Below are 15106 nucleotides of genomic sequence, written 5' to 3' on the forward strand. Positions count from 1 at the left end.
CTGCATAACACAGCACAGCATAAGTATAACATTACATAACATAGCATAGCATAGCATAGCATAGCATTACACTGTGTAGAGAACCAAATACTGTGCTATGCAGGGTACAGATACAAATAAACCTTTTTTTAGGAGAATAAAAACCCTGTATGATCTTAATGTGAAATTCAGCAGACACTTACCTATTATCTTTGCTCAAGGAATATTTGCTTACCTTGCAGACACACACACACACACACAGACACACACACTCACACACACACACACACACACACACACACACACACACACACACACACACACACACACACACACACACACACACACACACACATACACACAGGCGGACACACAACCCCCCCCCCCCACACACATATATATACACATGACATGGGCACATATATGTACTCACACACGTACACATAATCACACACATACACATTAACAGGTAGGCCAAGGTCCCTCTGTTATTTTAAATTCATTGCTGCAGTTGTACAAGAATTAAGTGTTCAGATCTCAAGTGTCAGCAAATTTCTTTAATTCAAGTATAATTCTCTTCTGTTTTGGCTCTTGAGACATGGACCATTTAAGGGTTTATTTGACACAGATGTGTGAGTTAGGGGGGTGGGGGGGGGGAGTTCAGTTTGCAAGAACTGCATCAAACGATTTAGCAAAGAAAATGAGTCAATCCCTTTGGGATCTCCTGCGTTCTAACTATGAGCTCTTTTGCATTCCTAATGCTCTGAAGCCATGAATCACATTACCTATGTGAGGCAGAAGTATTTTGGTAACAAAGCCTTGTGCTGTTCCTTATCGTTAGACTGCAGCAATGACTTGCTTGCACTTTTGTTAAAAATGCGGGTTAATAATCAACTTCTTAAAGATACATCTTTTCTTAAGCAAGTTTGTTTATTTGTGTGTCTGTGGGTGTGTGCATGTGTCTGTGTCTGTTGCATGTGTGTGTGTGTGTGTGTGTGTGTGTGAGTCTGTGTGCACATTAACCTAGAAAAATATATCATATTTAAATAATATTAAAAAAAATTCTGTTACTTAGATTTATCCCCCCCCCCCCACCCTCCATGAGTAAGGAATGAGCTGTGTCCATTTCTCAGACAAACCTCATGTCTCCCTGGTCTCAGTGTGCTCAGGCATTCCCATCCCAGAGTACTCCTCTGTGCAACCCTATGGCGTTTCCATATTCTCTGGCCGGTCAGACAGTGAGGGCTGGCCTGTGTGTTTGTTCAGGTGTAACATGGTGATTTCCGGCCTCACTCAGCATCCTCCAATCAGGCCCAAGCAATTCTAGTGTGGGGGGGGGTATGCTTAGAGGAAAGGCGGGGAGGGGGGTGGGGGATGCAGAATATTGTTCTAACCTTGTCCTAACCTCTTGGACGGTTCTGTCGGCCGTTGACAGAAGGAATCTGAAACTACTCTTCCCAGATCAGTTTCTGGTTTCTCTTTCATAACGCAGCAGCTCAGAGCTGGCTAGAAACCTGATCCCAGGTCATGGGCCACAGACACCCTGCAGTTCCATCCTCAGGCTCCGACTGCCTCCATTCACGTGTCCACACACACACACAAGCACACACACTGTGCCCCCTCTCAAAGCCCCCCACACACAAACACACATTTAACCCCATATTTCCCCTCTTATCTGTATAAGACATCATGCTGAATGTGTAGACTTCCTCCATTCCCAACCTGTTACCCCCCCCCCCCCCCCCCCCCCCGAAACATTAGACTTAGAGTCGTGCATAACACATTGTGCAGCTTGTTCAGATATCTATATATGTTACGTCATTGAAATGTTTTTGGGTAATAATGAAGTCCCTTTGTGGCTATAAGGAAGGTATGTTAGCAAGGTTTTTCAAACACATCAGGCCACTCAGTAAATACATTCAGTAAATATGCTAAAAATGCACGTTTTTTTGTTTGATTTGTAGTGCATTCATGAAGTTTACAGTATACCTTTAAAGAAGCATGGTGGAGTTTTGGTCTTAAATTAGCCAGCAGGCAACCTGAACACACCACCAAAAGCCCAGTTGGCGCTGATAAAAGCTTGCTTACACCACCAAGAGCCCAAAAAGCTTGCTAACACCACCAACAGCCCAGTTGGTGCAGATAAAAGCTTGCTAACACCACCAACAGCCCAGTTGGCACTGATAAAAGCTTTCTAACACCACCAACAGCCCAGTTGGCACTGAAAAAAGCTTGCTAACACCACCAACAGCCCAGTTGGCACTGTTAAAAGCTTGCTAACACCACAAACAGCCCAGTTGGTGCTGAATAAAGCTTGCTAACAGCACATTTTCGAGGGTGTTCCTTCCCAAACCACAGAACTGCATAGTGCATAGCCTGGGTGGCTAGTGGGGATTGCAGGCATCTGTTCATCTGTTTTTCACGACCATATTCCATCAACATTAATTTGAAGATGATATCAAGTAGTTACTCATAAAAAAAAAAACACCCTAAAAAAATGGCAAATTGTTGCATAATGTTGCTTCAAGTGCCCTGGCTCAGGGTCAGGGTCAGCAGATACAGTCTTATGACTGGTGACTCTCTGCGTCACTGATTGTAATAATTTCGTGCAGATCTTCCTGAAACTATTTTTAACAGTCTGTGCTCTCAGCAGCCTCTCCACTAAAGCTGTTTCCACTAAAGCTGTTTTTCGTGGCACATACAGGAGTGAAATGTGTGAAGTGAAATCTCCTTAAGGTTACATTTTCAGTAAAGCTTGTGGACATGGCTTTTGAGATGTGTGGCCATAGTGCACGTCTCTCATTACTGGGGTGGTTGAGGAGGAGGCATTCCTATATTACATCTCTAGAAGTTTCTTAATTGTTGTCAGTGGAACAAAATCCTCACTGCAAGGATTAGACAGAAGAGGAAGAGGAGAGAGAGAGAGACACACCAGTAAGGTTCATCTTAGAAGCAAGGCTCACATTAAGGCATTAAACCCCGCTAGGGTCCCTTCCCATCCCAGTCACTGCTGCTAGAACTAAAATGGTTGCTCTTCCTCAACCATCACTTTTTTTACTGAACCTTTTCTTCTTCAAGTTTGTTCTTACACACTTATGCTCTGCCCCTGTGTGTACCTGCCCAGTGTATCCACAGTTTAAGTCTTCGGGCATCGGGAATTACTCTGTAATGGGTGAAAGTTTCCAAAAAGTGCCCTTTTAGTTACAGAGACTTAATACATGTAATTGTATTTGTTGTGCTGTCTACTTAGACATAAAAAACTAAGCGTGTTTGTTTTTTCGGTGGGTGTGTGTGTGTGTGTGTGTGTGTGTGTGTGTGTGTTTTTCCTCCGTGGGCCTCACAGATGTGTGCCAAGGAAGAGAGTGTGTCTGACGGACACTGCAGAGTTTCCATGCCAACAGTTCGAGTGTGTGAGCAGGCCCCCCAGCTGTGACAAGAACCAACTGGACCCTGTGTGTGACACAGACAGCACGGAGCACCCCAACCTGTGTGTGCTCTACCAGAGAGGCAAGACCTTGGCCTACATGGGCCACTGCCAGGTACTTTCACCACTCACCACCAGGGGGCACTGTTCCCAAGGGGAACTGAAAAAGGCAGATAGGATCGTCATACTCATACATCATACTGTCTATGCACACAACGCACATGTGCTCAAATTGCTGTCTACATCCTCTAATGTTATTAAGACTTATTGATAACTTATTCTTATAAATAATTCAGGATTTAATGAGTCCATCATACACAGTTATTGGTGTAAACATACAATGTGTATGTCATGTGTGGATCCTAGAAATCGCATACTACTGGTTTGGTTGGGCTAATTTATATCTGGTCCTTGGCTATGTTATTTTATGTATTATAATGCGGAGTACTATGTATTATGTGTGTGGTGAGAAGAGATGGTATGCTACGTATGAACGAATATTGGAAATGCTTAACTGAAGCACTGATTTTTTTCCACATAGCCTAGGCCCTAGGGGACCGGTTTTCATTCAGTATTTTATCTGAAATTTCACAAGGGGGCGCCACACTCCCATAGTCTTCCCACCGAGGGCGAGGGGTAATACAAGTTCAGTTTGAATGTTCAGCATATGCAGCTGTATCGATCTATGATTGAAGAAATAAAGGACAGTGTAGAGCTTAAGCTGATAATATAGATATGGAATATATTGGGTGTGAATATATAAAGGTATAACATATACTGTGTAGGGGCATACTAAGAGTGTGTGATATATTGCCAAAGACCTAACACCATCTTTGCAAGGCGAAGAGAAGTACACCCGTAGCAGTAGGTACCAAAGCTGACTGAAAAGGGCAAAGCTGTTTCATTTGTCGGTGGTAAAGGTCACACAGTGCTCGGGGGGGTGGGTCGGCCCAGTTTAGTGTGTTTATAGAGGGTCAAAGATCGTGAGTTGGCACTGACAGGCCGTCTCTGGGGGTCGCAAATCCCCTCGACTATGGAGCGCGGAGGAGAGGAGGGGGGAGGAGAGGAGAGGAGAAGAGTGGAGAGGAGAGATAGGAGAAGAGAGGAGAAGAATGGAGAGGAGAAGAGTGGAGAGGAGAGGAGAAGAGTGAAAGGAGAGGAGAAAAGAGGAGAGGAGAGGTGGGGGAGGAGAGGAGAGGAGAAGAGAGGAGAGAAGAGGTGGGGGAGGAGAGGAGAGGAGAAGAGAGGAGAGAAGAGGTGGGGGAGAAGAGGAGAGGTGGGATAAACAAAAGAGGGGAGTGGATTGTTAAGGGTGTAAAACATTTGTTTATTGAACTAGTATTAAAACCTTTACCTTACACATGCACATGATGTATTAGAACCGTCAAAGAGGAGAGGAAAGGACAGCAGAGGAGAACAGAGAAGGGGAGAGGAGAGAATGGGAGAGGAGAAGAGAGGAGAGAATAGGAAAGGAGAAGAGAGAAGGAGAGAGGAGAAGAGAGAATGGGAAAGGAGAAGAAAGGAGAGAGGAGAGGAATGGAGAGGAAACTCGTTTAGCTGGAGTTGCACTGATCTATACAGACTGTAGCTGAAGTCAGCAAACAACAGGCAAGTAAGGCAGGCAGGCAGGGGCTCCGGAGGGGAAGGAAAAGCTAATGAAAAGGGCAGAAAATATATACCAGCTGTACATACACACACACACACACACACACACACACACACACACACAGACACACACACACACATACACACACACATACACACCACACACTCTCACACACAAACACACATACACACATACTCTCACACACACTTGTAGACACACATATACGCACACACATTCCCCCTCCTCTTCCCCTGTGTCTTTCTCTCCTACCTACTTTTTCTTCTCCCTCATTCTTTCTCTCACAAACACACACACACACACACACACACACACACACACACACACACACACAGTAGATCTCTGACCTTAAGCTCAGGCAAGCTGTGTTTTGGTGTCTTTAATAGTCGGCTGGGTCTTTGAGCAGGAAATGGATCCCTAGTGAAATGTGGCCTCCTGCGCTGTGTATAGTATTGCCAATTAGGCTCCTTTGTGGCTTGCAGGCCTTTTAAGTATTTGCCTTGATAGAATGTCAAAGCTGCCCACACTCTCACACACACTCTCACACACATGTGGCACAACACACACACACACACACAGACACACACACACACACACACACATTAATACAGACTCATACACAGGGGTGCACACATCTAAACTCACAATTTCACTCTCAAAATCTATGAAGGCTCATAGATTGGTTGATATGCCAGACAGACTCGAACACAAATGCTAATTAGCTTGTGAGCTGCTGAAAGCATATATTTTGAGATTTGTGGGTTCTGGTTTTCGCTAAACAACCATTTGATCCCACTCTATACTTATGCAGACACACACACACAATCACACATGTACACACTCATGCCTACAGTCATACCCTCTGTAACACTCTCACACACACAGACACGCACACACACATTCTCCCCACTTCATTGTGGTCCTCATGTTTCATTAATGTGAGTCGCTGGGAGGCATCGTCGTGGAAACAGGGTGTATCAGGTGGCTTGGTCGTTAGCGTCCACTTCAGTGGCAGTGTCAGGTCGCCAGCGTGCGTAATCAAGTCATTTTGTGGTTTATGTACCAGGAGAAAGTTACCCCCAAGACACATACACTGGCACACACACAAACACACACACACACACACACACACACACACACCAGGAACACACATACTGAACGTTAATACTAAGACACACACACTCATAGACCCACACAAATACACACATTTATACTTAGAAGCACACACACACACACTCATACACACACACGCATTCATAGACACACACGCACACACACATTCCAGTGTTTTGACTTGGTGCTGCTGAGGCAGGAGAGATGGGGAGTGTGTAGAGGCATTGATTCGTTTGGCAGAAAAGCTCTTGAAGCAAAGTCAATCCCAGACAGAAGCCAGCACAACAGTCCCCAGCAGGAGGGGATCATGATGGAGAACACACAGTCACTAAACATCACATTTACATGTCAACACACAGACACTATCAATAACTCTATCACTATGTTAGAAATCTTAGCTGGTAATGCTGACTGTCTCTCGTCTCGTCTCGTCTCTCCTCGCCTCGTGTCCTCTCCTCTCCTCTCCTCTCCTCTCCTCTCCCCTCCTCTCCTCTCCTCTCCTCTCCCCTCCTCTCCTCTCCTCTCCTCTCCTCTAGCTGTTTCATGTGGGAACTAAGACACAGAACTTTGCTGTGATTGACGGCTAAGTGAAAATGGCAATTTATTTTTTTACACTTCTCTCAATGCCATGTACATTTTTTCAAAACATTTACCACATTCACCATATCAGTAGACTGTGTGAACTAAACTGTGGATAATGTTGCATTTCTTGGATACAAAATGCATTCAATGACATCTTCTTCCGAAATTCATGAATACCTGTCTCAGTCAATGTTCACCACCAGCAAAACTCTCAGGTCTTGCTGACATTTAGATACTCTATTCAAAACAGTTACATTTCAGTTCAAAACTAGACACATTTAGATCACTGAAGATGGAAAGATGCTCTATTTTGACAGACAAATTAAACTATACACTTCTGTTTTGTTTGTTTAAAGCCTTGTAACCTTACCAAGCGGTGCAGTACAGCATTTGCATTGAAATGTGCATGTATGGAGAAATATAGATGTAGTTGATGAGGTTGATGTAGTTGTCGCTGAAGACATTTTGCCACTAATACTACTCTTTGTGTAAGTCGTGGTCATGTCAGCAGTGACACAAAGTGGCATTGTGGCTGTGCTTTATGGCTGCAGGACACTTCTAGTGGGAGTCTCATTTATTGTTGTTTCACTCACTGTACAGGGAATGAAAAGTGTCTGCACACTTCTTTGTACTATTGTATACCACGGAAAATGTAGCCTAGAGCTGTCTTGAGGCATTTAACTGAATGTACTGGGTTTGCTTTGTATTACAATATGTACTGTAATGTACTGTGTCATACATTTTTCTTTTCTTTCACAATGCAACACTGAACTGTGCAAAAATACAGGATACAGCAATACATAATGTTTGTTTTTTAGTTCTTTGTTCATTGAGTGAGAAAGTAGTTTTATGGGAGAGATAATATGCTATAGTTATGGCAGCATGAGTCACTTTTGGGTGAAGTATGAAGTGTTTCGGTGGTTGTTATGCATTTTGTACTGATGTACTCAGGTGTGTGTAATGTACATGGTATTACAGGTGTGAGAGCAATGCGTGAAACAGACATATCTCATTCTCGCTTTTTCTCTCTCTCTCTCTCTCTCTCTGTGTGTGTGTGTGTGTGTGTGTGTGTGTGTGTGTGTGTGTGCGTGTGTGCGTGTGTGTGTGTGTGTGTTTGCTCACTCTACAGGACGCATGCAGGAAGTCCCAGGAGGTGTGTGGGCACAATGGCGAGACTTACAGCACCATCTGCGAGGCGTACTCGGACCGCGTCGCCGTGGACTACCACCATCCCTGCTACGCCGTCGGGGTGGTGTCAGAGTACCCCTCAGAGTCAGGCTGCAACCCCAAACACTGCCCCCCCCTCTCCACCAAGGGCTGCACACCCGTCACACCACCAGGTGAGACAGTTTGTGTGTGTGTGTGTGTGTGTGTGTGTGTGTGTGTGTGTGTGTGTGTGTGTGTGTGTGTGTGTGTGTGTGTGTGTTGATGTGCATATGTACAGTATTTATGTGCATGTGTGTGTACATGTATGTATTGATGTGTGTGTGTGTGTGTGTGTGTGTGTGTGTGTGTGTGTGTGTGTGTTTGTGTGTGTGTGTGTGTGTGTGTGTGTGTGTGTGTGCGTGTGCATGTGCATGTGTGTGTACATGTGTGTATTAATCTGCATGTGTGTGTATTCACAGGTGCTTGTTGTCCATTGTGTGCTGGAATGCTACAGATCCTTTGGAACAAACAGCAGATGAATGCTTTTGCCAAGGTATGCATCTGTTTTTCTCTCTATCCCTTCCTCTGTCTCTCTCTCTCTTCCCCTCTCTCTCTTCATCTCTGTCTTTCTTTTTCTGTCTCTCTCTATCTCTCTTCTGAAGTTGTTCTCTTCATCTTTTTTCCCCTCACCCTCTCTCCCTCTCTCTCACTTACTATTTTACTGGTTTTATTTATGTATAAAACTTGCTTTAGGCAAACATTCAAGGCCTTGAAATCTCTGGATGTCTGTTCTTTCAATTGTGCCCGTCAGTATGTTTTCATTTAGTCCTATTTAACCCTTTCAGTACAATGTTAAAAACAAAAGATAGGTGGGGGTACTGTGGCGCAAGCAGTAGCCCCGACCACATTTGGGCTTGACGCCCATGGGTTCGATTCCGGCCCGATGTCATTTCTCCTGTTCACTCCCAACCTCTTCTCCCTCTTATTTCCTGTCCCACTCTTCACTGCATCATTAAAGGCAAAAAAGCCCATGTCCTTGCTATGGAGGAGCACACTTTGCAGACAAGCTTTACATTCGCCACACGTTTTATAACAAGCACTGCTTTAGTAAAATATGCCCCTGTGAGTCACACTTATAACCCAGTTAGTGTCCCCCCAGTACTGAATAGCAATGACACATCTTTGCTGTACTGAGTCTATTTGGGGGGAAAGCTAAAATAATTATCTCGTAGAGGCCATTTAGTGCAGTTGCTTGGACACTCAGTAGCATCCATAACCATCTGCTTACAGACAAACCCAATTACTGCGGTCATTCTCAGGTAATAACCATTTAAGTCAGGGAGCTTAGCTCTTCCTTATGTGACCATTTTCAGTAATCCAATCATCAAGTAATGGGAATCCTTTAAAGCTCTCACTAGCCGAGTTCCCATCCAACTCATTTGCATATCTTACATGTATTTAGGTAATTTGGCTAAAAGATGTACAAATCTGTGCATGTTTCTATCCGCTGTGTTATGCAAATTAAAAATAGACACTCTCTGAATCAACAGCTCGGGGTTGAAAACTTGAGGTTGTCACAGCAACTGTTATGGAAACACGTAATCAAATCTCAACAATATGATTTGCTGCGAATAAACCCATTTCCATTAGCCTTAGTCGCATGATACCCTATGCAAATCGGGAGTTAATCCACCCCCTTATAGCGAATTAATCTCTTATTCGACTTAGAAGATTTGATGCAAATTTCAAATGCTTCCGTTCAGGATTTCCCATTGGAATGGTCAGAATTCGCATTAAAAAGTTTGATGGAAACCTGACTACTGTCTTCTTCCAGTGATGAGATGGTTCAGCCGAAGTGAAAGGTTCCAGCACACACACACCTCCTCACCTTCTCCAGCTGTCTAGGGCTGTGTTTAGAGTTTTAAGAGGCGGAGGCTCTGGGTCTATTCCAACTCTTTTCAGCAGTATCATGACAATCTCTGGAGTCAGCCTCTAGTCAGGCAGATGGAACAACTCAGCCAGACCATACACTTGCCACAACCATCAATAAAACTTCCTTACAGTCTCTCCTCGCTGACTTTCATTTGCCTAACACAGTTGTGCTGTTGTTGAGGGCCAAGCAGAAAAACTGTGGACACTCATTGTGTTTCTACTATTTCTTATCCATCTTCTCTACCTTCGTCCCCTTCTTTCTTCTGCCATTGGAGTCTGTGGCAAATCCTTGAACCGTAAAAAGTTTGAAAAAAGTGTTTGTCTGACATTGCTGTGCGTGGTTACAGTCACGCCCATGACATAATGACATCAAGTTGCCATGGTGAATGTGCCCAGTGTGGTCTGCTCGGCCACGAAAAAAAAATGTGCTTTTTCAAACCTTTGGCCAGATCAAGGCCATAGTGTTTTCACATCCAGATTCCTCTCTCCTCCTACGTCCCAAACCCCTTTCAGCATATGTGTGTGTCTTTTGTGTGTGTTAACTGAATGTCAAGGACTGTGTTTTTGTCTTCTTGTGTTTTTCTCCTCTTGTGTGGACTCTCAGTTAAACCGCAACCAGCCGGTGACGCTACACGACATTCTGCGGATCCTGCGTCTGCATGTGTCCGTGCCACAGTGTGACATCTTTGGCTACCTGAGCATCGACTCTGAGATCGTCATCCTCGTAGTGCCCGTGGACCAGAAGCCCACACCACTGCAGGTACAGCAGCACAGACACGGCTCCATAGATCAGGAGTTAACCTGTGTGTGTGTGTGAGCGAGTGAGTGTGTGTGTGTGTGTGTGTGTGTGTGTGTGTGTGTGTGTGTGTGTGTGTGTGTGTGTGTGTGTGTGTGTGAGTGAGAGTGTGTGAATAAGTGAGTGAGTGAATGAGTGAGTGAGTGAGTGTGTGTGTGTGAATTAATAAATAAATACATGAGTACATGAATAATTCAGGAATGAATAAATGGATGAATGAGGTTTTGAATGACCAGGGGTAAGAGGAGGATAAGCCAATTAGTGCTGTCTTGGGGACAAATCAAACCTCAGTTACCTCTACTGTAGGTCTTCTTTCCTCTCTCTCTTTCATTCCTTTTTTCTCTCCTTTGCTTTTCCTCTTTTCCTTTCTCTCTGTCTCTTTCTCTCTCTCCTTCTGGGTATTGACATGGACATTAATGGCAGTAATGTAAACCAACAGACAAATGAGTTGGAAAACCAGCACAAGCAAACTTCCTCAAAGAGGAAAACCTTACAAGACTATTAAGCTCTCTCTGTGTGGATCTGCCTCTGTCTCTCTTCTCTCCTGGCCTTCTGTCTGTCTTTTATCTCCACACAATATAAGCTAATTAGCTGACGTCACAGGTGGACTGAATGCACCTTCCGAAAAGCTGTCATTCTTTGCTTTTAACTAACTTTTTTTTAAACTATGACTTCATCTCATACTAAGTTGCGGTGAGGTAATTGTTTGAGCTGTTTGGCAATCTGGGCTCAAACCTGTGGAGAATTGTACTTGATTTCCATGGAGGCACTCAGAGAGAGAGGTCGTTTTCACAAGGGTCCCTCTTATTTCCACTTATTGCAACAGAAAAATATGCCAGAGGAGAAAAACTCACAATGGCGCCCTAATTACACAGCCCTCCCATATACTATAGGCATGAGTCACTGTGTACGTGTACGTGTAAGTGTAAGTGTAAGTGTAGGATCAGTAATTACAATATTCCAAACAGTCAAGTGATTATTCGTGTAGGGTGACTTCCAGTTGAGAGAGGGAGATGATAGTATGAAGCTGTGTCTGTGTGTGAAATTTCTTTTTCTCCTGTTTGTGTGCCGGAAGCGTAGCGTAGCTAAAAGGGGATGTTGCCTCTGCGTTGTCGCCCTGGGCCTGCTCTTAGGGGACTTAGTTGCACTCAGTTTCCACAAAGCACCAAGCAGGCCTCTGCTCATTAACCGTGCTTTGTGAAGAAGTAGAAGTGAATTGGAGAGGAGTGAAAATACAGTTTTCAGATGACAGCTTTAGGTTATTGCAGTTAGGTTGAGTTGAAGTTCAAATAGTTTATTTCCAGATTTATTATAGTTTCACAGGTTGAACCGTTACTCTTTGTAACACCGCCCCAACCCCCCCCCCCCCCCCCCTTCCTCTCCCCTACCCCCACAGATCCAGGCGTGCAGTAAGGAGGCGGAGAAGATCGATTCTCTCATCAATTACGGCAGCCCCACACTGGTGTCGCACGTGCCCCTATCTGCCTTCCTGACGTCAGAGGTCAAGGTGTCCACCATCAGCTCATCTGCCCAGCCCTCTGCCACCCCTCTCCCTCTCTGCCTCTCCCTCCTCCTGCTGTTCCTCACATTAGCGGGAGCATCGTTGGGCCACTAGTCCTCTTCCTCTCCCACCCCTTCTACCTCTCCCCCCCCCTCATCCCTCTCCTCCGCCTGCTCCCTCTCTCCCTCCCCTACCGCTGATCACCTCGCTCCCTCCTCCAACACCCGATTGCCTAGCAACCACGACCGTGTGTGCCTGACCTCTGACCCTTTGCGGTCGCCGCGGGTGACTGGAGGATTCCAACCTGCACCGCCTTTCGACAATCACGACTGGACAATCAGAATTAGCTTTTTATGTGACTCAAACCATCCAACAACCAAACCCAGTGGAGTGGAGAGGGTAGTTGCAGATGCAGCCATTTTGTTCCGTTCGTATATAGAACTCTAAGCGAGGCCGAATTGGTCTGCACTGCTCCATTCCTGCTCAATTCCAGGTCAGCAGAAGAGAAAGAGAAAGAAAGGGAGAAATAGAGAGGGATAGAGAGGGATAGAGAGAATGAGAAGGGCCAGGTGGCTTGGTTGTGGGGGGAAGATACATTTCCCTCCCCATACGACATCTGTCCTGGTCATTTGGGCTTCATCACTGCTTAACCCTCTGTAACCCCCCCCCCCCCCCCCCCCCCCTAACACACACTCACACACACATATATGCACAAATAAACACACACACACACAGGCCCATGCACTCACCTCTCTCACACGCGTCTCTATGTAAATAAGAGGGTCGAGAGATGCCGTGCTCGAACTGGAACAAACCAAGTCCTGACAGGAGAATCATTCCACCCCATAAGCTCAAAGGGATCTTCATTGTTCCTCTGTGTAGATACAAACTATTCACAAAGGAAGAGGAGCCATTTGTAAGTGAATATGACAATCATTGCTTATCCACTAGTGGGTAATATCAACAGTAAATATATATATAGATATATATAAATATATCTGTAAAAAAATCCTATATGAAGTAATGCAAAAATGTAATGTATGAATTAAAGAAATAGCAAAATGTTTTATTTTGTTCTAAAATGATGAAGTTCACTATGTGCCATGTTTTAAATGTTATTCTTGCATGACAATTATGAAGGGTTTTTATTTTTATTTTTGTCTTGAATGTATTGTGTTTCGGATCTTTGTCTTTGTGTCCATGTCCTTGTCTTCTTCCTGTTCTGATGTGTTTTTATGAAACTGCCTAGGACACATGAAGTCTCCCAAGCCCCCACCCCCACCTTATCGACAGTATTATTTGCCTAGGCAGCTGTATTGCAACACTTTTGTTATCTCATCGTTCTTTTTCTCCACTCTTTTGTTTTGCTTTGTATTGTTATGTTTTGTTTTTGTGTTTTGTTGTTTGTCATTTCCTGTCATATTTTGTACTACATTAAATGTGTTCATATTTGCCAACGCGAGTAGAGTGCATAAAGATTGTTCTGGCTGCCCAGTGTGCCTTTAAATATCGCTGGGTGGCTAGTGGTTTAAAACGGCTCCTTGCAATGTGTTGAAACGCCAAGAGAATGCATATTTTATAAAGCATAAAGCCTGGCTGTGGACAGAGTGCTGTGTCTGGTGTGTTACATCATGCAGATTTCATAATGATTGCTTTAGCAGCGCTGGATCTAATTCGGAGCAGATGGTGTAATGTCTCTTAGGGCACCGGCAAAGGTAGACATCCTCACAATTTAAAAAACACAAACATATGTATGTTGTCTGTCTGTCTGTTCGTATGTCTCTCTCTCTCTCTTACACACACACACACACACACACACACACACACACACACACACACACACTCACACACACACACACACACATGTAGGCTGTCTGTCTTTCTGTCTGTATGTCTCTCTCACTCTCTTACACACACACACAGACACACACACACACACACACACACACACAAAAACACATGTATGCTGTCTGTCTGCCTGTCTCTTTCTCTCACACACACATACACACACTCACAGACATATACACACACACAAACACACACATTATATGCATTGAGATGTATATTATGCACGCACACACACAAATATATTTATATACATCATCTGAGCATCTCATTCCTTTTCTACAGTGCACTCATTGATATGACAGCCTCGCTGTAAGAAGAAAATGCCTCCAGTAGAAGACCTCATAGAACTGCAGCTAATGGTTCAGGTTCAGTACACGTGCTCAAGGCTTCATCCTCGAGTGAACTGCAATGCAGCAGGTTGGCTTATGCAATGTAAAGACAGACCCACTGACTGGGGAGTCAGTGATGAGCGTATGCTAGATGTGCTCCATCATTCAGAAACATGGGAGCACACACTGACAGTGACACATTGTTTAATTTAAAGGGAGGAGAGGGGTCTCAGGGAGAAGTTTGTCCTGGAGTATAGGTCTTCTTGAATACCGATGGGCTAATCCACATTCACCTCATGTCAATTTCACCGCCTTACCACCAGGGGGCCTTGCATAAAAGCGACAATGTTCTGTGCATTATTATGGGCAGTGTGTGGACCATATATACATAAATTATATATGTCTGTTTTTGTGTGTGTGGGCACAGGCACATGTGTGGTGGTGTTGATTGTTGATGTAAATCAAATATCTAATATTCCAATATGCCAGGACAAAGTCTCCCTGTATTGAGAGATATGGGCTTACTTTTTCTTTGTTGTCATCCACTTTATAGTTTGTTATTTGTTTACCTACCTCCATCAGGCAGGGTATGCCCTTGAAAAGTTTTTCCTGAAATGTTTGTTCAGAAAGGGCTTCTGTTCAGAAAGCCACAAAAGCATCTCAATTGCTATCCAACTTTTTCTTACTGTTTTTGTTTCAGGGATGCCAGATTTGTTTAAACTGACCTATACATCCATCACAGAGATAGATAAGCAAACAAGGCGTTACACCATGGTTCACCTGACATAACTACTAAAATAACTGACCATCTTTCTGAACACCAACGTTAGCC

The 15106-nt window shown here is 44.3% G+C and overlaps 1 protein-coding gene across 1 annotated transcript in view; it reads left to right on the forward strand.

The window, feature by feature from the left end:
• Positions 1-12765, forward strand: part of reck (reversion-inducing-cysteine-rich protein with kazal motifs) — a 57977-nt gene extending 45212 nt beyond the window's left edge. The window contains exons 17-21 of the mRNA XM_080854713.1: positions 3323-3518; positions 7852-8062; positions 8348-8421; positions 10405-10560; positions 11993-12765. Coding sequence (XP_080710839.1) covers positions 3323-3518; positions 7852-8062; positions 8348-8421; positions 10405-10560; positions 11993-12211 — 856 coding nt within the window. The 3' untranslated portion in view covers positions 12212-12765. The remainder of the gene's footprint in view (positions 1-3322; positions 3519-7851; positions 8063-8347; positions 8422-10404; positions 10561-11992) is intronic.
• Positions 12766-15106: the final 2341 nt, after the last annotated feature.

This window comes from Sprattus sprattus, assembly GCF_963457725.1.
Source record: "Sprattus sprattus genome assembly, chromosome: 17".
Classification (NCBI taxonomy): domain Eukaryota; kingdom Metazoa; phylum Chordata; class Actinopteri; order Clupeiformes; family Clupeidae; genus Sprattus; species Sprattus sprattus.